Source organism: Psammomys obesus, unplaced genomic scaffold (genome assembly GCF_907164565.1).
Source record: "Psammomys obesus unplaced genomic scaffold, mPsaObe1.curated_primary_1811, whole genome shotgun sequence".
Lineage (NCBI taxonomy): Eukaryota > Metazoa > Chordata > Mammalia > Rodentia > Muridae > Psammomys > Psammomys obesus.
In genome coordinates, this window is record NW_026592890.1 from 17,460,395 (window position 1) to 17,485,973 (window position 25,579).

The following is a 25,579-nucleotide window of genomic DNA, read 5'->3' on the forward strand; positions in this document are numbered from 1 at the left end:
TATTTATTTATTTATTTATTTATTTATTTATTTATTTATTTATTTATTTATTTATTACAGTTCATTCACTTTGTATCCCAGCTGGAGCCCAGATTTTTTCATTCTATTGCTCTCCTTATGGAGCTCCAGTCCCTTCCAGGTCGTTCTATCTCCCCCTTCTTTCATAAAATTCTCTGCACTCTGCCCAAAGCTGGGTAGAGTCTTTCAGAGGCCCTCTGGTAGGCTCCTGTCCTATTCCCTGTTTTCTCCCTCTTCCAACGTCTATCCCATTTGCTTTTCTGCATGAGGATTGATCATCTTACCCAGGGCCCTCCTTCTTCCTTAGCTTCTTTAGGTGTACAGATTTTTATATGTTTATCCTATATTGTATGTCTAGTATTCACTTATAAGTAAGTATATATGTCTTTCTGTTCCTGGAAAACCTCACTCAAGATGATCTTTTCTATTACCTAACCATTGCCTGCAAATTCCATGATTTCCTTGTTTTTAATTGCTGAGTAGTATTCCATCATGTATATGTACCACAATTTCTGTATCTATGCCTCAGTTGAGGGACATCTCAGTTGTTTCCAGATTATGGCTATTACAAATAAACCTTCTATGAACATGTTTGAGCAAATGTTCTTGTTGTATACTTGAGCATATTTTGGATATGTGCCTAGCAGTGATATAGCTGGATCTTGAGAAAGCACTATTCCAAATTACCTGAGACAGCACCAGATTGATTTCTAAAGTGGTTATAAAAATTTACATTCATGAGGTCCCATTTATTGATTGTTGCTCTTAGAGCCTGTGCTGTTGGTGTTCTGTTCAGGAAGTTTTCTCCTGTACCAATGAGTTTTAGGGTATTCCCCACTTTTTTTTCTAGCCGATTTAATGTGTCTGGTTTTATGTTGAGGTCTTTGATCCACTTGGACTATAGTTTTGTGCAGGGTGATAAGTATGGATCTATTTTCATTTTTCTACATGTAGACATCCAGTTAGACCAGCACTATTTGTTGAAGATGCTATCTTTTTCCATTGTATAGTTTTGGCATCTTTGTCAAAAAATCAGGTGTCCATAAGTGTGTGGGGGTTTATTTCTGGGTCTTCTGTTTGGTTCCATTGATCCACTATTCTGTTTCTATGCCAGTACCATGCAGTTTTTATAACTGTTGCTCTATAGTACAGCTTGAGATCAGGGATGGAGATACCTCCAGAAGATCTTTTATTGTAGAAAATTGTTTTAGCAATTCTGGGTTTCTTGTTATTCCATATGAAGTTGAGAATTTTTCTTTCCAGTTCTGTAAAGAATTGTGTTGGCAATTTGATGGACTTGTGGAGGGGCATGCATACAGAAAGGGGGGAGGGTGGGGCCGGGAGGGGAGGAGGGAGGGGCTTGTGGGGGATACAAAATGAATAAAGTGTAATAAAAGTTTAAAAAAAATTTTAAAAAGTTTACATTCCCACCATCAATGAAGGAGGGTTCCCCTTTCTCCACATCCTCTCCAGCATGTATTGTCTCTTATTCATTATTTATTACAATTTTTTTCAGTTTGTATCCTTGCTGTGGCTCCCCTCCCTCATCTCCTCCCAATTTCACCCTGTACCTTTCCCCTAGCCCACTGACAGGTGAGGTCCGCCTCCCTTTCTGTCTAAACCTTGCCTATTAGGTCTCCTCAAACTGGCTGAATTATCTTCCTCTGTGAACTGGGAAGGCTGCACCCCCCTCTCTATGTGAAGGTGATCAGAGAGACAGCCACTGAGTTCTTGCCAGAAACAGCCCCTGCTTCCCTTAGTAGGGAACCCCTTGTAGACTGAATGTATGGGCTACATTTGAACAGGGGTTTTATGTCCTTTCCGAGCATGGTCCTTGGTTGGGGTATTAATCTCTGCAGAGCCCCCAGGGCCTAGGGTTTGTTGTTGTTGTTGTTTGTTTGTTTGTTTTGTTTTGTTGTTTTTGGCTCTGTTGGTCTCCTTTTGGAACTCCTGCTCCCTCCAGATCTTTCTGTTTCCCCTTCATTCATAAAATTCCATGCACTCTGCCCAAAGTTTGGCTATGAGTCTCAACCTCTGCTTTGATACATTGATCAGTAGTCTTTCAGAGGCCGTTTGTGGTAGGCTTCTGTCCTGTTCCCTGTCTTCTCCTGCTTGCGATGTCTATTGCATTTGCCCTCCTGCATGAGGATTGAATATGTTTCTTAGGGTCTTTCTCTTGTTTAGCTTCTTTAGGACTATAGATTGTATTATATTTATCCTACATTGTATATCTAACAACCACTTTGATTTAATAATTTAATAGCTCCCAGGAAGGGCTTTTTCACCCTCACAGGCTGCCTTTATTCAAAAAATTTAGCTGCTGTTTTAGTAACCAAACTTTCACTAAAATTGCCCCACCACAAGTAAGGTAAAATGTAGTTGGAAGTAGCATTGGCATTGTTTTCCTCAGTCCAGTTCTGTACATCAATATTTGTAAAATAGTATCTTTGTAACTATCATTTTTCCATGTATATTCTTTACTTTTATGTTGCTATTCTTGTCTTGTTTCCTGAACTTCTGCCCAACTGAAGGAGTGTAACTAAACACTATTGGAATTGTTCAAACTGTTTGCTCAAGGTGTATTTCTTTGTTTGTTTTCAAATAGACTCTAGCTATAGCACTTTAAGATTCTAATGACTTGTAACATGAAGGGAAACCATTTTTGAGACACACATCTGTTTAACTTGTTGTAAAAGTTTTTGGTGTGCTAAAAAGCTTTGTTATGTGTTTTTAATTCAATCCCATATGGCACACCTTTCTAGCTTGTTACACACACAAAAAATGAATACCTTGGAAAATGCCAGGTATGAACATTCAACAATAACCTTAAATCACTTGCTGCTGTTTTACATTCATAGTCGGGGCTGTGCCATATTCCCAGTAATTTTACAGTTGTGCCAGGTCATTCCAACTTATTTGATGTTACACCACTCTTACTTTAGCTGAATCTGTATGTCTTTCAGATGCTTTTCTTAACCTATGAAACACTCAGACATTAGTCTTATTTTGCCTATATGATAAAATTATTTTAATAAAAGTGGACAACTTTTTAAGGTAAGGCCCCATGGCCAAATACCATGATAATTATCAGGTCTGTGAGTTATGTCATTGGAGGAATTCCCTGAATGTCTACTCTGTTTATGACAGGTGAATACAAAGTGGTCTCTGTATCCAACAGATAAAGGAATAGTATAAAAAGCATCAAGAATGTCCATTGCATCATGAAAGGATCCCATCACTCATCTCAGTTATTTTTTTCAAAACAGCCATACCAGGCACAGTGGCATGGAGAGGGGTAGTAGTTTACATTTCTCTCTGTTATATACTGGCATGTCAGGTTTTTCATAGGTCATGCTGGGATATGACCTATGAAAGGTTAAAATTGTCTGTACCCTTTCCTGTGACTTAAAGTTTTCTGTAATTTCATGATAGCTCTAGGGAGTAAGCAAATTTATAGGCTCCAGTTGTGCTTAACATGTATAAATTCAGACAGTTCTCATTCTCAGTGAAAACTCCAAAGTTATTCTTTCACATCAGCACATCTATACCTACAAGTGTTCTGCAGTGGAAAAATGCACACAGTGTCCCTTTGAGGGCAAGGATAGTTATCCATGCCTAGAACTTGTTAAGTTCTTTTTATCTGCACAACCCTGTCTCTATACCTGTCTAATGTTGTTCATTATCCTTGGTGCTTTAGTGTTTGCTCCAAATTAAGGTATAGTTGGCACAGCTATCTGGAAAAGCCCTTGTATTTTGCATATTAATATATGACCAAAAAAAAAAATCACCTATTCAACATGTGGTCTTAGAAAAGCAGATGTGGTGGTTCCTACTCCAAGACATTACATCCTTCAAAGTAAGGGATGATCTTTCTTTCTGTTTCTTAGCAAACTTTTGGTAAGTCTCTAAAGCCTTCAAATACAGCACAACATTTGCCTTTACATCATTTTTTCTTCTTTAGGATCTCCAGTTTCACACAAATCTTGACATATTTGGTTATGATTACCCAGATAGGACTCATCATATTCTTTTGTTCCAACTCCCAAATGCTTTAGCAGCTTATTAAGACTTTTATATTCACCAAAGTTTTCCCCTTCAAGACCACGTATTTCACTTGGCCCTGGCAGTTCTATTAAATCCCCATACAGTCTTTAGGAAGTTGTAAAAATCTTTCTTAACTTTCTTTAAACATGGTCCTTTCTGACCCAATAAAATAAGCATAACCAGGGACTCCCTTATTCCCAACTTAATCAGTAATGCCTCTCTTTTCTATCATCTTTCAACTCCTGATATTTAGGAGGGCCTCAGCTGGTAGAACCCAATTGTCATTAGTGTTATATATGAGCCAGTCTACTGGACACTGATTTCCCTCAGATTGCTTTGGGTTAGGCAGCATTTTTCTTAAAGAACTATGGGTGTTTACATTACTCATCTTCCTCACAGACTCACTGATCTACTGTCTCACCGCTCATGAGCAAGGTTGTCAGGGACAAGTTAAGTATTTGTTTGAAAGCCTTCCCCAATATAAGTAATTCAGTTGCAGAACATTTAAGGCCACCCTCTGTTTTCTGAGTGTTGAATTTCTTCTCCTTCTTTATTAAAGGTGAATTCAGAGGGTCATCTCCTGTCCTTTCTACCTTATTCCATCACTCTTCACCTCTCAGCACTCCCATGGAGCCTTCTAGTACTGATCTACTTTGTCTTCTCTTTTCATTAACTCCTCTAGCTTTAGGAAATGGAAAGCTAGCACCTCTATCTCATCACCCATTTTTTTTTTCTACTTTTCGGGACAGCTCGGTCTCCATGTGGGTTCCCTAGTAAGGGGAGCAGGGGCTGTCTCTGACCATGAACTCAGTGGCTGGCTCTTTGAAAACCTCCCCCTAGTGAGGTGGCCTTACTAGGCCACAGAGAAAGAGGATCCAGACAGTCCTCATGAGACCTGAGAGGCTAGGGTCAGATAGTAGGGGAGGAGATCTTCCACTATCAGTGGACAAGGGGATGGACATAAGAGGGGAATAGGGAAGGAGGGTGGGACTGGGAGGAGATGAGGGAGGGAGCACAGGATTGGGAGGGGACAAGGAGGGGACTACAGCTGATATGCAAAGTGAATAAATTGTAATAAATAATAATAGTAATAAAGGAAAAAAGTCTAAATATCTTTTGGTTTAAATTCTAATTTTCCTGCACTCTGCCAAAGGTTTGGTTATGAGTCTTAGTATCTGCTTTGATACACTGCTAGGTAGAGTCTTTCAGAGGCCCTCTGTGGTAGGCTCCTGTCCTGTTACTTATAAGAAAGAAGGGAGAGTTAATATCACCTGGAGAGGACAAGTGCTCCACAAGGACCGAATATATCTGCTCGTGTAGCCCGTGGTAGCTCAGTATCCAAGTGGATACCCTAATAAGAGGAACAGGGACTATTTTTGACATGAACTCAGTGGCTGGCTCTTTGACACCAACCCCCTGAGGGAGGAGCAGTCCTGCTAGGCCACTGAGGAGGACTTTGCAGCCGGTCCTGAAGATACCTGGTAAAACAGGGTCAGATGAAAGAGGAGGAGGTCCTCCCCAATCAGTGGACTTGGAAAGGGGCAGGGAGGAAATGAGGAAGGGAGGGTGGGATACAGCTGGGATACAAAGTTAATAAACTGTAACTAATATGTAAAAAATTTAAATAAAAAAGTTCTAATTTTCCTCCTTTAAGCAGGCAGGTGTTGTTTTTTCTTTTGTTGTTTTGTTTTGTTTGCTTTGTTTTATTTGTTTGTTTGCTCGTTTTGTTTTTCCTGAACAGAAAGCTCAGAATAGCTAGTATATCTTACTGTTGAGAGAGGGGTCATGGGACCAATGCCATATTGTATATATGTTCCTGCCACACAAGAGCTAATTTTAGAAATTGTAATGTATTTTCTACTCATCAGCATCTTGGGGCATATTCTCATATTTATGTGGTACAGCTTATTGATCAAGGAGGCTTTTTAGTCTACATTGCTTAGATGGAGAAGGCCAACCTGAAATTCATCCCTAGTACGCTCCACCCTCAGTCAAAGGGCCTTGTAGTATGTCTCTTTACTCAGAACAGGAATAATGCAATGGATACCACAGCAAGAATGTATGTACTCCCATACCACATGGAGAAGGGAGACCCTATCTTGATTACTTCTGTAGGTACTCTATCCCCAGGCAGCAATTAATATGCAATTTTGTTTGTTTTTTTCTTTCTTTCTTATATTTTGGAATCAAAATATACTAAGTGAATTAGAAATGTATGTGTAGTCAATTTTTGTAATCTATTTTTTAATAATACAGTAATTCTGTTTGCATATTGAGCTGTTCTCAGCATGAATCAAAGATATATGGAGGTAATATATAAAATATGTTACATGAGTAGCTTTAACCAGTCTACCCATATATGTAAACATCATATCATACGCAAAAAATACATACAACTTTATTTAAAAGCATAAAGATGTTCACCACCTTAAAGTAGCTTGACTTCTTTACGTTAGAAGCAATAAAGGCTGGCTTTTCATTGATTTAGAACAAGACATCAAAGTGAATTGATAAATCAAGTATACTGTGTTTTCATCTTCCATAAAACAAAACAAACAAACAAACAAACAAAACAATAGATCCTGAGGTCCACTTTTTCTTACCTGTAACCTCTATTTATTAAATTATCACCCTCTTACTTTAATAATGTTGCTATCTTGCTCATTTAAACTTTACTTCTGTTCCTTCTTTGTCCTTACTCTTATAACAACCCCCTTGGCTCTACCTCTAAACGGCCTTACTGTGATCTAAGACTTGTAGGCTTTGCTTCTATATATCTACTACTTCTCTCAACGCTTCTGTGAGTGACGCATGAATAAGTTGATTCAATAAGTTGAAGCATTTCCTGTGCTTCTATGGGTGTAGTTAGCCTCCTTGGGATGGCATTTTCCTTGTAGTATTTTTTGTAGTGGTAGAGTTGTGTATAGATATTGTTTAAATTTGATTTATCATGGAGTATCTTAATTTTTTCATCTATCGTGAGTGAAAGCCTTTCTAGATATAGTAGTCTGTACTGCATCTGTGGTCTCTTACAGTCTGCAAGCTAACTGTGAAGGCCCTCTGGTTTTTAGTTTCCTTTGAGAACTGAGGTATAATTCTAATAGCTCTGCATTTATATATTACTTGGCTTTTTTAAATTAAGACTTTTATTTTTCTGTCTTTGTTCTGTATGCTTACTGTTTTGGTAATTATGTGGTTGTGGGAACTGCCTCTTCTAATCCAATAGATTTGGTGTTCGTTAAGCTACCTGTATTCCATGTCCTCTCAAAGTTAGGACATTTTTCTTCTATGATTTTGTTAGAAATATTTTTGAGCCGTTGATGTTGCTCTTTCTTTTATTCTTTTTGTTTTTGGGTTTGATCTCTTCATAGTGTCCCAGATTTCCTGTGTGTTTTATGCCAGAATTTTTTTCCACATTCTTCTTGACTTATGAATTTTTCATTTTTTTGGAAGGGTCTCAGCAAAACTGAGGGTGAGACAAATTTATTGTGAGCAATCACACTTTTTATACCTGTATGAGAAACAGAATATGATGGTGGTTGCCAGGATGAATACAATTGTAGTTGCTAGTATACAATAACATTTGCAAGCTATACATGGTATACAAGATTGATATATAAGACCTATTACCCTATTGTTATTGGTTATAATATTTACTATTGATTTATCTTTTAGTAAAGCAGTGGTTATTCATAAATCAGCTGTATACCCAAATCACCACACAGAGACTGGGATTTATTTAATTAACCTAGATCACAATGCTGAGCAATAGTTATTTCCTCCTAAACCTTCAAGTCCATGTGGTCTCTTACCATTCAGATTTTACCCATTATACTTGCTTTTAGTCATATCTAAGGTCTGGTCCATCTCTCCACATGGTTCCAACACCTCCACTGCAGATTCTCTTTCTCCTTCCTCTGTTTCCTCTCTCTCCCCTCCATATCAGGATGTCCCAAACTAACCTCTCCATTGCACAGTATTGGGGCTAGTTGTTTAATTGACAAGATAGAGAACAAATGGTGGCACATTTACACAAACTTGAGACAGGTGATGCTTAGAATAAGCATCACAATGCAATGTCCAGATTGAAACCAGATAATGGGGTAGAGAAATCAGCATTTGAATGAACAAGGATAAATAGTATACATTCCAAAGAACATTATACCAACATTTCCCCCTTTAAGTCCAATATCAAGTCTCTGATGGGGATGAAGATCAAATAGTTATAGTTCCTCAATTAAGCATAAGTTGTTTAGAATTTAAGAAAATGTTTTCATATAAGTAGTACCAATAAGGATAAAAGTTAATTTAGGTATAGAAATCTAAACTTGTCAAGATAGATGGGATAATCAGATACTTTCCCCAAGTTACCAAATTCACATGAGCTGGACATTGCACATGTAAATGTTACCTAATAGTTTTCATAATTTTATAATTATTATTGTATTGAAAGAATTTTTTTAATTTATTATAATTTATTCACTTTATATCCCCTTGTCCCCTACCAATCCCACCCTTTTTTCTTCTCCCATGCCTTTCCTAGCACTGATAGGGGAGGTCCTCCTCCCTTCCATCTGACTCTAGCCTATCAGGTCTCATCAGGACTGGATTATGGTATTAATTTATTCTGTTGTATACTCTATGCCTAAGATTTTCTCTTTCCTCTCTAGTATTCAGTTGGGAATGCTTGTTTTTATACTTCCTACTAGTTTGCCTAGATTTTCCATCTCTGTGAGTTCCTCAGTTTGTGTTTCCTTGACTGAATCTATTTCCATTTTCAGGTTTCAGGTCTTGAGCAATTTTATTCATTGCTTGCACACACCCCTTCCCTCTTGGCTTTCTTAAGGAATTTATTTATTTCCTCCCATTCTTTGTGTTTTCCTGGATTTCTTTAACGGAGTTTTTCATTTACTCTTTAAGGGCCTCTATGATCTTCATAACATTGATTTTAAGTTGGTTTGTGTGTGTGTATGTGTTTCAGCTCTGTTGGAATATCCAGGACTTGCTGTAGTAGGATAGTTGGGCTCTGTTGGTGCCATATTGCCCTGATTGCTGTTGATTGTATCCTTTCCTTGGCATATAGGCATCTGGGTTTAGGTTAATTTTAGGTTTAATCGTCAATTTTTTTTTTAACATGGATACATTTTTCCCATGGTTTTCTATTTCTGGACTTCTGGCTTGAATGACCTGTCCTACTGGTGACCGAAGACCCCCTCCCCCCTCCAGTCCTCAAAGTGTCTCTGCAGAGGTTTTGGAGGCCTGTGAGATCTCTGGAGTTTTATGTATAGACATGGTCTCTGGGGTTCTGGGGTTTAGGGTACTGTCATCTCTAGTAGAGAAGGGGATTTCTGGGCTTCCAGATACTGTCATGGTCTCTGGGGTTCCAGGTACAGGCATGGCCTCTGCTAGAGCAGAGGGCTTCTGGGACTTTATATATCAGCGTGGCCTCAGGCAAAGAAGTAGACTTCTGGCAGAGTTTTGAGCCGGGACATTGAGACAGGTAGAGAGGTGCTGTGTGAAAACTGCAGGGCTCTGAGGAATCACTGAATGTCTGTGGGTAGGGTCTTACCTGGGTTTCTGGATACAGGTATGGCCTCAGGTAGAGCAGTGGGCGCTTCTTTAGGCGTAGCTTTCTGCATCATTTAGAGTGTTTCCTCCTCCTGGACAGATGGTTGTAACATAAGTTCAAAGCAGTAGTATTTTAAGATATTTAAGATATAACTTTGTGAAAATTGGAAAGCTTATTTATCATGTTTGGATGTTACCTCTTTTTTTTTTCTTCTTTTTTATTATTAACAATTTATTCCATTTGTATCCCATCTGTGGCCTCCTCCCTCGTCTCCTCCCAATCCCATCCTTCCTCCCTCTTCTCCTCTTATGCCGCTCCTCTAGTTCACTGATAGGGGAGGTCCTCCCCTTCTATCTGATCCTAGCCTATCAGGTCTCATGAGAAATGGTTGCATTGTCTTCCTCTGTGGCCTGGAAAGGCTGCAACCCCCAGGGGGAGGTGATCAGAGAACGTGCCCCTGAATTCATACCAGAATTCATACCCTTCTCCCCTTACTAGGGACCCCACTTGGAGATTGAGTCTCTGGGTGACATCTGAGCTGGGGTTATAGGTCCTCTCCATGCATGGTCCTTGGTCGGGGTATCATCCTCTTCAGGGCCCCCAGGGCTGAGTTTTTATGGCTCTGTCATTCTCCTTTTGGAGCTCCTGTCTCCCCCAGGTCTTTCTGTCTCCCCCTTCTTTCATTAGATTCTTTATACTCTGCCCAATGTTTGGCTATGAGTCTCAGCCTCTTCTTAGATACCTTGATCAGTAGTCTTTCAGATGCCATTTGTAGTAGGCTTCTGTCCTGTTTCCTATCTTCTCCTGCTTCTGAAGTCTGTTTTTCCTTCTGAATGGGGATTGAGCATCTTCCCTAGGGTCTTCCTTGTTGGATACTACCCTTTAAATCCTGTCTGGTTTTTTTTTTTTTTTCTAATGAGAAAAGAGAGGAATGTATATGTGTGGGAGGGGCAATGGGGAGGAACTGGAAGGAGTAGACTAAGGAGAAACTATAATCAGGACATAATGTTTAAAAAATGCTTTTCATACTTTCAATGCACATCCCATCTGTCTTTCTAAACGAGGATTGATCATCTTATCCCATGTCCGCTCTCTTGATTATCTTTTTTAGGTGTATAGATTTCATTATGTTTATCATATCTTATAGGTCTATATAAGTGAGTATATACCGTGTTTGTCTTTCTCCTTCTGGGATATTTCACTCAGGATGATCTTTTCTAGATCCCACCATTTGCCTGCAAATTTTATGATTTCCTCCCTTTTGATTGCTGAGGAGTCTACTAAGGGCATCTGAAAGACTCTACCTAGCAGTGCTTTCAAAGCAGATACAAAGACTCATGACCAAACCTTCGGCAGAGTACAGGGAATCATAAGAAAGAAGGGGAGTTAGTCTGATGGGGAAAGGATAGGCGCTCCACAAGGACCAAATGTATCTGGGCACAGGGTCTTTTCTGAGACTGACATTCAACCAAGGACCATGTATGGAGATAACCTAGAACCTCTGCTTGGATGAAGCCCGTGGTAGCTCAGTAACCAATTGCTTTCCCATAGTAAGGGGGACAAGGACTATTTCTAACAGGAACTCAATGGCTGGCTCTTTGACCTCCCCACCCCCCAAGGGAGGAGCAGTCCTGTTAGGCCACAAAGGAGGACTTTGCAGCCAGTCCTGAAGATACCTGATAAAACAGGATCAGATGAATGGGGAGGAGGCCTTCCCCATCAATGGACTTGGAAAGGGGCACGGTGGAGATGAGGGAGGGAGGGAGGGACTGGGAGGGAATGAGGGATCGGGACACGGCTGGGATACAGAGTTAATAAAATGTAACTGATAAGAAAAAAATAAAATTAAAAAATGCTTTTCAATGAAATGAAAGAATGTGGAAAAAAAACACAAAGAGGAAAAAAATGTGATTTACACAAGTCCATGGGGATTGTTTTTTTTTTTTTTTTTTTTTTTGGTTGTTTAGGCTTTTCTTTATTTGAAATGAAAAGTACTGTTCACAGAGGAAATACATATTTGCATATGCTCATGAAATATTTACATGAAAATATACAAAATACAGTCATTAATGATCCCTTAATTAGTCTTTGAGTAGAATAAGAACTTAATGGGGATTTTTATTAAATGATAAAACACAAATTAGAGAAATAGAAACAAAACTTTTGGGTAGTACATAACAATCATATTTAAATGATTTAATAGACGTTTTAACCACTTTATAATTGAATGTTTAAGATGAACTAAGTACTCCATAGTTTTGAAAAAAAGATTACTATTTCATTTCTACCTTTTGTAGTTTGTGCGTGCAAATGCATGCTCATGTGTATGTATGTTGTTGGCAATATGCACACAGAAGGCAGAAGGCTGCTTTTGGCTGTCCCTTTTCTCCTACTACGTGGGTTTTTGTGATGGAACTCAGGTTGTCAGACACATTACCAAGCATACCTATGTGCTGAACCATCCCGTTGGTCCAGAAAATTTTTTTTGAATTTAAAGAAAATAGTTTGGCGTAGTTATCACTACAATTAAATTCAACCATTTACTGTATGTACAATACTTTGTTTTGCTTTTTATCCTACAATTTTACTTCTTTTTTCTAACTAGTTATGTCAAGAGTAATAGTGTAGTAATTATCTGGAAACATTTAGGAATGGCTACCTTATTAAATAGTGGATTAACTTTTCCAAGTAAAGAATGATGTTGATCTTATCAAATCATTAGAGAAATTCTGATGTGTGAAATCTTTAGTTATATATATTTTATTGGTGACTTAGAACTGTTTTCTTTCTTTCATGTTTCTGTCTACAGAAAGCTGACCTTGCCGTTGCTCCACTGGCTATTACCTATGTTCGAGAGAAGGTCATCGACTTTTCCAAGCCGTTTATGACACTTGGAATAAGTATTTTGTACCGCAAGCCCAATGGTACAAACCCAGGCGTCTTCTCCTTCCTGAATCCTCTCTCCCCTGATATCTGGATGTATATTCTGCTGGCTTACTTGGGTGTCAGTTGTGTGCTCTTTGTCATAGCCAGGTAACATGCTCACTTTTGTGATTTTTTTGGCAATTGTTACCTCTTTTTTCTAACTAATAATTGTCAAAAGTCACAATCTCTTTCCTTTCTTTCCATTGGGGTGCTGAAGATTTAGACTTCCGAGAGTCACATATACTTACTCCATGGACTACGCTGCCTTTTGGGGCAGAAAGCATGCTGGTTGTGTCAGTAAGCTACAACTGTAGTAGGTAGAGCTTTCTATTTTTAACCACAATCTAAACGTGGTCCAAGTGATTTAAAACTTAGCTTCTTCTGCTTTAAGATTATAATTGTGCCTCAAGATTCATAATTCTACTGCCACCACATGACACTGAAGTCCATTATGATTTTGAGTTTTTATATCATTGTAAAGAGAATTAGAATTAAAAATTTAGAGTTCTATGTTAATAAAAATGCTCCTATTCCATGACCACATGCATTTATGTGCCCCATAATAAAAACTAAATACAAAAACAATTAAATACATATGTCTTTTTCAGTTTTGGCACAAAGAATCTTTGAAAGTGTTTGTCCTTTCTTGAAATTCTCTGATAAAGTCAAGGCATTTTTTCTAGTAGTAGAATAACAGGTTTTTCATGTAAAGATAGAAGAAAATAAAAGATATAGAGAATATTTCTATATATTTACATTTTTGATAAATTTATATATAATTATTTTTAATTTATCATTTAGATTAATTGGTTTAACAATTAAGACCATTGTAATTTGCATTTGCCTGTACCAAGCAGCCATAAAACAATTAAAACTAAATAGCATAGCTTCTTAAACATATTATTATAGTTTTTATTATTCCTCAAAATTAGAATTCAGAGTGTGAAGTTCATAATCTTTTAGCTTCTACTTTTTCATGATCCATGAAAGTGAAACAATGTCATTAGTAGTATCTTTGGATTAATTAATAACATATTTCTTTGGCCACCAGCAGAAGCCACCCTAATTTATAAGTATTCACAGAAATGAGTCCAAATATATTTACAGAATCTATATTTACAGAATAGAGTGCAATCCTAGAACACTTTCCAGCCAGCACACACAACATAAAGAAGCTCCTCTCCATGAGCAAAACATCCCTTGCGTCTGCACATGTACCTATTCTGCATAAACAAAGTCTGCAAGGAAGGCTCCTAACACTGTCCTGACAAAGTATGTAAGCACAAGCCATGAGAAAGTCTAAGCGTGCTTTCCCAGAACTTTGGAACTAGACTCGAATTTCCTTTCCAGCTTCACATATATTAACTCATAAAAGAGATGTGACATTGATATAAAATTATCTGTTTAAAATATTTCTACAATGCTCATCTTCTGTCAAAATAAGATGTTATCTTGAGGTGCTACTGTATCGATTATATATTTATTTATTTATTTATTTATTTATTTATTTATTTTTATATGAAACCCCATTGAAAGAAATAAGCTTTTTATTGTATTTGAAAGTATAAAGTTAGGTAGTATTCCATATGCCATTGCCTTTATGGTTAAGCGTGTTTCTGAGTATATTTATTATTAGTTATTTAATTAGTATATTTGAAATTATACTGCTCTAGTCTCTTACTCAAAGATGGAAAATTAATCTATCAAATACCTAAAATGTAAAACATATCAAAACAAAAATCTTTTTCAGAAAACTCACATGTATTTTAGTAATTTGTGATAATTTATTAAATAACAAATGATGTTCAATAGTCTTGGAAAAGAGTAAAAGTGTATGTGCAAGTTCTCACATGTTTATCATTAATAAAAATATCTTGTTTAAAGTATCTCCAGTTGTTAAAAATAATCACTTAATATTAGCAGAATAGGTAAGTTCAAGTAATTCCTAACCTGATCCTCAAATTCAAATGATTTTGTGTAAAATTTGTTCTTTCTAGTTTGAAAGCAACTTATGAAGTACAAGTCCAGAGGAAATTCATCAGTCTGCTGATAGGAGTTAATTGCCCTTCTAAATCACGTAGAAGTATAATTTTGTTTAAATTTTAAACTAATTATAATATTTTGGTTTTACTTAGGAGTTAAAATTATATCATACAGAGATCTACAATGAATTATTGGCATTACTGAAGTCACGTAGATGAGATTATTTTAAAAAAATTGTTCATAGTACAATCTCTTTCTCCATCAAAATTACGAAAAGACAAAAAAACTATTTAGTGGTGGCATGGCTCAGACAGGGCATATGCCTAGCATTTGCAAAGCCCAGATTTTTGTCCCTTTTGTGTTAAACATAGAAATAAACAACAAACAAAACTATTAGGCATTTATCTTGGTTTCTGTTAATATTGCTGTGATAATATACCGTGGCCAAAGCATTAAAAGAGAAAGAGTTTATTTTTAGCTCACATTAGAAGCCACAGCCATCATGGCAGCAAGTTGAGTGAGCAGAGGCACGGAGGAGCTTGCCACACTATGTATACATATAGAAGAAATCAAGGAGTGTCTATGTGTTGCTTATTTTCTCTTTTTCATACAGCCCAGGATAACAGGCCAGGAAAATTCTCACAACTACATCTTTTATTAATATAATCAATGTAATTCCTCAGAGGCATACCCAGAGGCCAATGTCTTCTAACTATTCCTTATTGAAATTTACTTGCCAGAAGATTTTAGAGTCTCTGAAACTGAAAGTTCATGTTAATCATAACACTGTGAGTGCCACCTTCATTGTAAATCACAGACACAGATGTCTTAACCAAACACTGCTCCAATAGCAGAATTTGTATTTATGGATTATTGAGATATATCACATTGAAATTTAACAAATCACATAATACTGCATACAATTAATTTCATAAATTAAACATTACAAATGTCTTAATATTGTCAGAGTATATATAATTTTTAATTTTTTGACTTTTTACAAATTAATATTTTATATTCTTATTAAAACAATTAAACTTCTATAACTTTCTAACTCTCCAGACACAACTTCACTTTTTTGTTTTCACTCTATTTGTTTCATTAATTAATCTCTCAATTAATAAAATATTTGCTGTCTTTAGAGTGTGCTTATTAGAGTCCTATAAAAAACTAAAAATTGCCTGTTATATCTTTATTAGTTTATTTAACATGCACAAATATATAGATATATTGTGTTAAGAATCTTACCATCTGGTAATATCAAGAAAAAATATGGCTGGATGGATTTTTATTAAACATTAATGCATATGTATGTATATATGCTTTCAGCAATCTAATAAAAATATATATTAATTATCCTGAATCTACACCTTTAAAGATTCTATACAATTGAAGCATATATTCATAAAAAATGACTTATATTCAGACATTAAAAAGTCAACTATAAGAAAATAAGGCATTAGGCAGAATGTTAGCTGTCCTTCCAGTACCTACTGGATGCAAGTTCTATTGTTATATTAACAAAATTAGTTTTATGAAAATTTTGATCTAAATACAAATTGATAACATTTATTCTCCTAGAGCTAGGTTTTACTGTATACAATTTTGTTTAGTCATTAAAATAATGTTTCCCCATCTTTATATTGCAAAGAAACACACCTAGATGTACTTCACAAATTTTCTAAGTTCATTTAATGGTTAAAAAAAAGATGTTTCAAATGCTTTTTGCGTTGGCTTACTCTTCATATAGCCTTTACAAACATCCGAATTATTATCTGTAGCATAATGACACAATCAGCATCCTTTTCTGAATTAGTAGGGAACACATTTAGGCGTAGAGGTAAGGCTGGGATTTCAGTCTAGACTACAAATGTCCTTGTTCCAAATATCTTAGCAGTTATTCCTGACAGAAAGAAGCCTCATCTCTGTCAGGATACTCTTAATTTTAGTATTTCTCAATCTTATTCCTCTCTTCCATTGTCATTTTCTTTAATCTAGTTACATTACTAGTCAGGTTTAATTAGCCATATGAAAAGGCTGGTTATGGCACCCACCGTATCTATGTGTAAGATGTGGTTTTCACCTTGCTTCAAATATTTCCTACATTGAACAAACATATTCTCTCAACAATGAGGTATCTATAAAACAAGTAAATGTAACTACCCATTAAACTAAATTCCCATAGAGAGCGACAAATTTTTCTTTCACCATAAACATCTCATGGGCCACCAGAGCTCCTGAAATTCTATATTCAAATTTTGTTTTAGGGTTTTTATAGTTTGTAATACAAATGTGCATGACGGACATCAACACCCAAATGAAGGGAATAGTGTTGCAAACATTTCCCTCCAACAGGATTGATGTCAACCGAACTCATCACCCTCGAAGCTGCTGCTCAGCACATCAGAAAATGAATTTCAAACAAACTGAAAGGAGATACCATTTTTACAGCAAGTTTCATAAGAATCTTGATATACAGCTCTACCTTAGGTGTCTTATATGACATATAGAATATAATATTGATCACACAGAGGAAAAATATAAACCAAACTAAATGATATTAACTAAATTGTTTCTTCAGCAGAATAGCAAACTAAAGAATTTTGATGTGTTGAATATATAAAATTTTGTTTCCTAAGTTAAAATCATTATAGATTTTGTTATTTACTTTTATTATTTTTAGAATATTAGATTAATAACTGTTACAATGTTGAGTAAGGCAGTAAAGAATGTCCTTTTAACATCTACTTAAAGGTTTATAATTGCAGTTACCTCTGGGAGTGTCATGCATTATGTTTTAACTCTAACGTGGCTTATGGTCACAAAATGACAAGCCTGTGTCTCACTTTGAGTCCTTATAATTTAATGAAAATCTGTGTTTCTGTTGGTAATCAGTGGTTTTAAACATAGAGTCTTCGATGGTTTACTGACTTAATAAACCCATGTCCCAAATGCTCACATTAACAACATTGATCTTGGTTCCTGAGCAGTATACAGTAGTTTTTATATCCCTGTCCCAATAATGGGTGACATCGCATGTACACTGAAGGGCAACAATGAATTATTATCTATTTAAGAATGGATAATTGTTTTCGTAGATATTCAATGGTAAAGTAATTGGCTGTTAAAGACAGTTGCCACCCTAACATGAAATGCCAATTTTGTTGTGTGCCTCTTACCACCAATTTTCCAACCTCCTCACTCAGAACACCACTTAAAATTTACCTATCTCTAACATTGCTTTAGCTACAGTATTGCTTTATTTTTAATGCAATATTTTTTTGGAGAGCTAAAATTTAGGGAAACCTGTTTGCTTTTATCCTTCCCATTTAGCAATCTTCCTAGAATAATCATGAAAATTGGTGTTTAGTAAGTTTTGTTCTAATGTGCCTTTATGTACATGAAAAAGTTCGTTAAAATGATTATGTATTAAGATTTGTCTAAGTAATACACCTAATGGTTACCACAGATTCAATCTCAAGATGCTTTCAAACTACAGATTGATCTGGTTTTATAAGTCAAGAGGCTAAGACTACAGAGAACACATCTCCACACCCCAGTGCTAATTTTACACTGCTAACCTCACCATGAAACAAACACACCCCTTCAACCGACATGGTTACAAACTAGCCACTGTTTTGTAAGGTAGATATTGTGTCATTTGTTGATTGAACCAAACCATCTGGGACTGAGTGGATTCACCTATGATGATGTTATCTAAAATTTCAGGCAACAGAGTTCTTGAACAAAACCATAGGACTATTAGAAGAAGGTGAATTCTAACTCATCGAGGTAGAAAGAAATATTTTCTCCAACTCTCAATTTTATAGTTTCAAAACATTAAAAATAGAAATTAGAAGGAAATAATTAAGATAGTATAAGATTAAAGTGATTTTTAAGTAATCTTCTGTAATCAAATACCTGTTGGCATTTTGTTTTGAGAAAATTTTCACTTGAGTATCTTTGATAGTTTTTATATCTCTATAAAGTTATTCTCCCAATCAAGTAAAATTATTTTCTTTCTTTTTTTTTCTTCTACTTACTTTAGAGTTCTTTGTGTCAAACCCAAGGCCTTGCACAAGATGAACAAAAGATCAGCCACTGAAATACAGCCCAATCCCAAATTATTTTTTCTTAATGTTAACACAGAGTTAATACAAATGCACGAGACAATATTTAATAGCCTGTTTTTTTAATCTTATGGATACATCACTTGCCTTTGACATCAATTTTAGAACCAGGGACACCACTGAGACCAGAGGCTCCGGATAACTGTCATTTCTGGGTCATTGTAAAGTGTGCCCATTTCACAAATATGACAAAGAGCTTCTGGGAACTCTGGGGAGCCTGTAATTTTTGTTTCCATTAAGGAGATACTTAATATCAAACCCAGCAATTCAGCAAATTTTTATACAAAACATACAATAATTTCCAATGTATTGATGTGTAGTGCATATTAAGTTGTTAGATTAAAAAAATCAACATATGGCATGTAGTATGTCTTTGGTAGTTGCCAATTAATAGTCCTTTCTCTCATCATTTAATTCAATCTGAGTTGTTAGCAAACCAAGAATACTACTAAAGGTCTATTTCTTTCCCTTTTTATCTCCGCTAGTCATTCTATTCCATTCTGATCCCTTCCATTCTGCTTCCTTTTATTCCATTCTATCCCATTTCTGTTCTGTTAAGCCGGCCCTACTCTCAACAACTCTATTCCTGTTCTACTCTATGTAATTCTATTAATTTCCCTTTTTTGACTTTGGGAAAGAAACTCTGTTATGAGTCTATTAAGAAGACCCAATAAGCTAAGGAAAATGAAGTACACTCTCCACCTGTCACATACTTACCTCCCCACGTTTCTTAGTTTCCAAGAATCTCCACTTCCTCAGCTGAGATTTCTGTAAAAGGCTCTTCCAAAGCTGCCTCCTAACATGGCTTGTTCTGTCAGCCTTCAGAACAACGCCTCTGCTTTCCAACAGACACTGGCAAACTTTGTTTGTTTGGGAGGGAGGTTTCTAATTCACAGTAATAAAGGTTCCCAGTTTACTGGCCTAGGTAAGACAGTGTACTTTTCATGTATTCAATATGAAACAGCTAAATCTGCAGTGTCTACTCAAAACAGGTCCACACTATTGTCTGCAGGTCTACTTTGAAACAATGGAGTCTGTGCAATAGAACCTGTGAAATACCAAAGGAAAATATGCTAGTTTTCTTGTTTTTGTTTTCGGTATATTTTCCTATGCGGGAAAAATGATGTGCTCCTAAAAGGCATTCTTTCCAAAACTGTAGAAACACAGTGTAGGTATTTTTAACTGTAAATGTTAGCTTTAATTGTGTTTCAAAGCTTTTGTTTTATTGACATTACTTTATTTCAGAAGTTTCCCCAAATATGCATTCTCCTGTGTATGTAGCCTTTTGTTCTTAGGCAGTGTGGAGAAAAGTCCTGGGAGAGAAAAGAAACAGTCTGAACAGTGTGCAAACACGTTGCACTGAGAATCATACAGACAATCACTTATTTTCCTGATTTAATCAACTATATACTCATAGGATAAAACACCCATACACCAAACCCTGTTACCCACATCTGGCACAAAGAAAATTAAAATTATTTTTTTCTTTTAAAAGTTATGATTCATTGTTACATACAAAAATATTTTTCTAAAGAAAGTGCATTTAGAAAACTGCCTAAAAAGAAAATTGTATTATATCGTTTTGCTTATGGTGTTAGACTCAACTTTCTACTTTTCTTTAAATTGAAAAAATGACTTTTACTATTACTTTAAATTTTCAAACAATGTTTTAGCACTTTCTTCTCCATATTACTTGTGTACTCTTATAAAAAAAAAAACAGGTAATTTCTTGAAATAGCTGTATTAGGTGCACATGAAAAGCATATTGTTTCTTTAACAGACTTACAAATAAGAAATGTTAAAATATTTTTAAAGAATATTCAGCATCTAGAGATATCAGTAAAACATGGTACCTTATATACCTGCCCTCTGGATGTCCTAGCATTCTCTTGTTTAAAATCGTTAGTTTCATTTGGTAAAAGGATAGTAAGTCTATCAAATACTATTTCGTATTATTTTGATCCTCTCATAATTTATGTATATGAGAGAAGTTTCATCAATATTAAATGAAAACTAAAGGAAAAAAACTTGTGGTGATTTATGACTTTATTTTTTCATGTTAAGTGAAATAATGCACTCTATCCAAATTATTAATGAGTAGGAGATCCAGCATCATCAGCCAGTACAACTCCATTCATTAGAGCATGCCACAGCACCTTAATTGCTATAATTTTTTACATTCCATCACATAATTACATCATTCAAATTAAATTGTTTTCGTATCAATCCTGTTGCTTATGTGTACCGGAAATACAAAAATTAACCTCACATTCTTTGTGATAAGAAACCTTGCTAATGAAGTCTTTTCATATATCCATATTTCAAAACTAGAATGAATATAGTTATTCTAAGTACATTGAATTCAGGCATTCATATTTAATGTTTTATAATTTCCATAAAGCATAATTTTATTTATGTTCAGCCTGGATGTTACAGTTTATTGGTTTTCTTAGAAAAAGTATATAACCCTAAATTAATTATTTGACAAAATATGTTCTGTTCTATTTTGTTCTGACTTCTTTCTACTCTAAGATGATAAAATGAGGTGAATGAACTTAAAATAGATTTCCCTATTTAATTAATGCATATAATATTTGAAGCAAAGGTGAAATGTTAGGTTTTCAATGTTACTGGCATGATAAACATTATAAACAGTTGGGCTACAACTGTCATCTAAGTTGGTTCAGAATATGCACCTGAATATTATTTTAACATAATAAAATTAGGTAAGTGTTTCCTGGCTTCCCTTACTATTATCGATGTTCACATTGGGGGTGGTGGAGGTTTGTTTCAATATAAGTTTATTTAATTGATAGACTGAGTTGTGATTTAGAAATAATAAATAAAACCTGAATTTAGTTTAGAGATGAATATATACAAAATATAGTCCCTCCTCTAGAAACATGTTCATTGTAAAATGTTCATATCATTTTCCAGTTTAAATTAGCACTTCAAAACATTAAAATTAGAGAGATTTGAAAGTTATCTGTCAAAATCTCCTTGTGGAGATTTTAAGAATACTTATTTCAATAATTCTTAATTTGGATAATGTAGATAAAAATGAAATACTTGATTCCAAACATAGTTCATTTGTTTTCAGAACTTTGAGGCATACACAGTGTACACACATGACACTAAGACACTTTATTAATTTGTTGATACATTGTAATATTATGATACTTTATGATTTGTGGATACAATACATACACAGTGTATGTACTTAACATTACAGTACTGTGATTTGTTGATACAACACAGTATACTGTACTGTGATATTGAGATGCTTTATTGCTTTTCTGATACAATATATTTACAGTCTCCATCTGTTATTATGATATTTTATGATTTACAGATATGACATATTGTGACAGTAAGACACTGTATTTATTCTTGATGCAACACCATATTAACAAGACATTTTTGACTTCTTGGGAGGAAAGGCAGAAAGCCCACAAATGAAAAAACTCTGAATGTTCTTGCATAAATAAATGTTATAGTTAAAAATATCAGTATGAAAGAACTATTAGTATGTGCCTTGCATGTTTATGTCTGCTGCTGACTAATATTTCCTGTAATACTGATATCAGTTAAATCAGTTTACATACTTGAATGATGCATTTATAACAGACATTACCTCTCTATTGAGTGCCTTTTTTCTTAATAAAAAGGTATCGCTCATTTTCTACTTCAGTATTAGACACCTCATGACCAGCTTGACTGCAGACAGCCAGCCTTGAGGCTTTTCAGCCTGGACTTTACAAGCCTTTAGCATTTGTATTGCACATTGCCAGCTAAGCAATTGCCTCTGTTCTGTGAGTCTGAAAGAAACATTTTAAATGAAATATTGCTGAATTTTGTTTAAAAACATAAATTTTAATGTTTAGTATATTGTTTGCAAATATAGTTAAGTGGCTAAGAAATAATAAGATAATCTTAGTTTTTTATTTGCAGCGTTGAAATCTGAGCCATTTCCCTGGTATTTCTCAATTTAAAGCCACTCTTATTTGAATGTAATTGTGCAGTTGAATTGTCGGTAGCCATCTAATAGGGTAACATTAAAATCATTGTATCATTTCAAAAGTAGATTCTAGTTTTAGAAATAAAATTAAATTTTTGTTTATGTTGAAATTTGTTATAAAACTATATTATTACCTTTCTAAACTGTTATAAAATATAGATAAGTGTAGTAATTTTAAAACCATTAAATAAAAAAGGCAATTTTAGGCAAATTAAATAAATAACATACTGCTGTATAGAACAACCAACTTTAAATGAATTAACCTATTGATAAATTTGTTATAATCAGTTTATTGTTGAAAGTAATTTTCTACATTTATAAAAACTATGAGTCTTTAGGAAGCCCTATATTTCAAAGTTGTTCATTTTTATTTTATTTAATTCCTTATCCATAATTTGATTTTTTCATTGATGCATTACAAATCAATAGATATTATCATTCTTATCATTCCATCAATTTCTTTTGGTCCTTTTATAGTTTCCAAATTCAATGTCTAAAAACATATTATTATAATTTTATGTAAAGTAATCCTCACACTTTATAACTTGTGACTTACAGACATTAATGGTACCAATCAATGTCAATGTTAAATATTGAAAATGTATTCTATTATATATTTTAAGTTTTATATTTGCTTAGGAATATTGAATGCTTTTCAGCAATATACAGATAATTTGTTATTTTCCAGTGTCAATGAAGTAGTGCTTGCTTTGTATTCACAGTTAATTTTCATGGTTTAAATACCCCAACTGCAGTAAATATCAAGGTAGCCAAATGTATCTCTGAATACAGCATTCGGGAAACAAAATAAAATTGTCTCTACAAGAGAGAGTGAGCAGACTTAAGCATGCCACTCATCTACACTCCCAAAGAAGAAAGAATTAAGTCATAAAAGCAAGTTAGGTAGGTAGTTAGCAGTCTAGTTAGAAAGTGCTAATGCACAGCTGTGCGGACTACTATCAGAAGAATATTTAGAAAATAATGGAGAAAGCTAGAGCCCAGAACACATGGCAGCACAACTGAGCTCCACCAAGTTGTAAGAAGCCTTTCTAAATGCAATTGCTGATTAATCCTTATCACTGTGAAGATAAATTGATGTCTTAGCAAGTATCAAAGAATTTTAAACAAGGATTAAAGTCTTTTTATAAAGATAACTGCACATGAAAATGTCTGTGGAGAGATGAAATTGGGATATAAGTTTTTTGATAATATTATTGTGATGAGTCATTGTGGATGTTGATAAGTTTACTAAATGTTGAGGTTTTCTTTCTTTCTTTTTTTTTTTACTAATGTAAAAGTGTTTCCTTACCAGACGATTTGAAATATGACAATCTATCCCTAGTTATAATTTTAATAAAATATTCTAAAAGGATATTCAATAACCTTATCATAAAAAAATAGTAGTTGTACTTTGCAGGCTTAGTAATAGGTTCCAAGCCTGTTTTAATAAAAATAGTTTCATTTGTGGTTAATAGGAAAACTGACCAAATAATTATTTAAATAGGTGTGTGTGTGTGTGTGTGTGTGTGTGTGTGTGTGTGTGTACACTGTAAATAAGGAAAGATTAAAAACGCTATTTTTAGGCTTCTCGAATGTATTATTGGCAATGTCCTTGGAGTAACAGTTTCAGCCTCATAGTTACAAGATGTCTACTAAAATACCAGACATCATCTGTATCCCATGTCTGAAAATGGAACAAAAATCAAAAGCTTTTGCCCACAGAACACAGAAGATGTTAGAATTGGAGTTAAAGAGACTAGGCTGTCAGCCACCACTTGGTTACTGGATTCAAAGTGGGGGCCTCTTCAAGAGTATCCGGTGCTCTTAATCACTGAGCAGCTGTTGTTTATTAATTAGGAAAAACATTGCCTTTATTTATGCCTTAATATATAGAATTATTTACAAAATAGATTTGTCTATGACATATGTGATCTCAAGATTTTTGTAAGACAGAAAACTGGTAATAGCATGAGAATGTAATTAGCAATGACTGCTTCAGGAGCTTACTAAAAAACAAAGTAGTATCTCAAACAAGTGTCCAATCTGGCCTTGAATTCACCTGTAGCAAGGCTCCCTTCAAACCTATGGTAGTTTTCCTGTCTCAGCCTCCCATGTGCTTAGGATTATAAGCCTAAGAAAAGGGTTACCTTATATGAGAATTTATCAAATTTGTTTCAGGTGTCACTCTAATATCTTAAATGGTACTATAAAATATTCAGTGTGGGAGAAGTAATTCTTTAAGATGGAAAGACAGTAATTCTTTAATATTCTCAGACAGCAAGATTTTTCCCAACTTTTCTTAAGTCATAAAGAAATGTTACTGAATAAAGTATCCTCACTGCTGTACTAATGTATTGTGACATATGCTAGGACACCTTTTACAGAACAGCAGATGTTAAATAATCTCACCTGTGGCCAATTAAGGTCAAACAGTTTAGGTATTGATTCTCCTGAGATTCACTACTGACAACTTAATGGTGAATGTCATACAATAGAGAAATCAGTTAATTTAATCAAACTTTCCTGACAGTTTTGTTCTGGATTTTTTTTCCCATCAGTGTAAACTTTCTGCGCCAGGCAAAATGATTGCAGAAATAACAACTAGACTTACACACTATGAGGGAATGGGACTGCTAAGAAACAATAGGAGAAATGAATATCAGCAAATTGATAAAATGTTCATTTAAATCTTTGACATAACTATGTTGTTTAATAATACAAAAAATAAAACTTTTTCAAAACCCTCAATTAGAAAAACTAGATCAGTAGAATAAGAGCCATGCTCTATAAGTAAGATCCAAATTCAGTGTGACATTTAGGAAAACTGAGTTACACACCAAAAATAAGTCATTTACTATTTTAAAAACATGATATCCTCTGAGGTTCTAGATT

General features: G+C 34.8%; 1 protein-coding gene across 1 annotated transcript in view; it reads left to right on the top strand.

Moving 5' to 3' along the window:
* Nucleotides 1–12,668, top strand: part of Grik2 (glutamate ionotropic receptor kainate type subunit 2) — a 510,250-nt gene extending 497,582 nt beyond the window's left edge. Inside the window, exon 12 of the mRNA XM_055615949.1 lies at nucleotides 12,441–12,668. Coding sequence (XP_055471924.1) covers nucleotides 12,441–12,668 — 228 coding nt within the window. The remainder of the gene's footprint in view (nucleotides 1–12,440) is intronic.
* The last annotated feature ends 12,911 nt before the right edge of the window (nucleotides 12,669–25,579 follow it).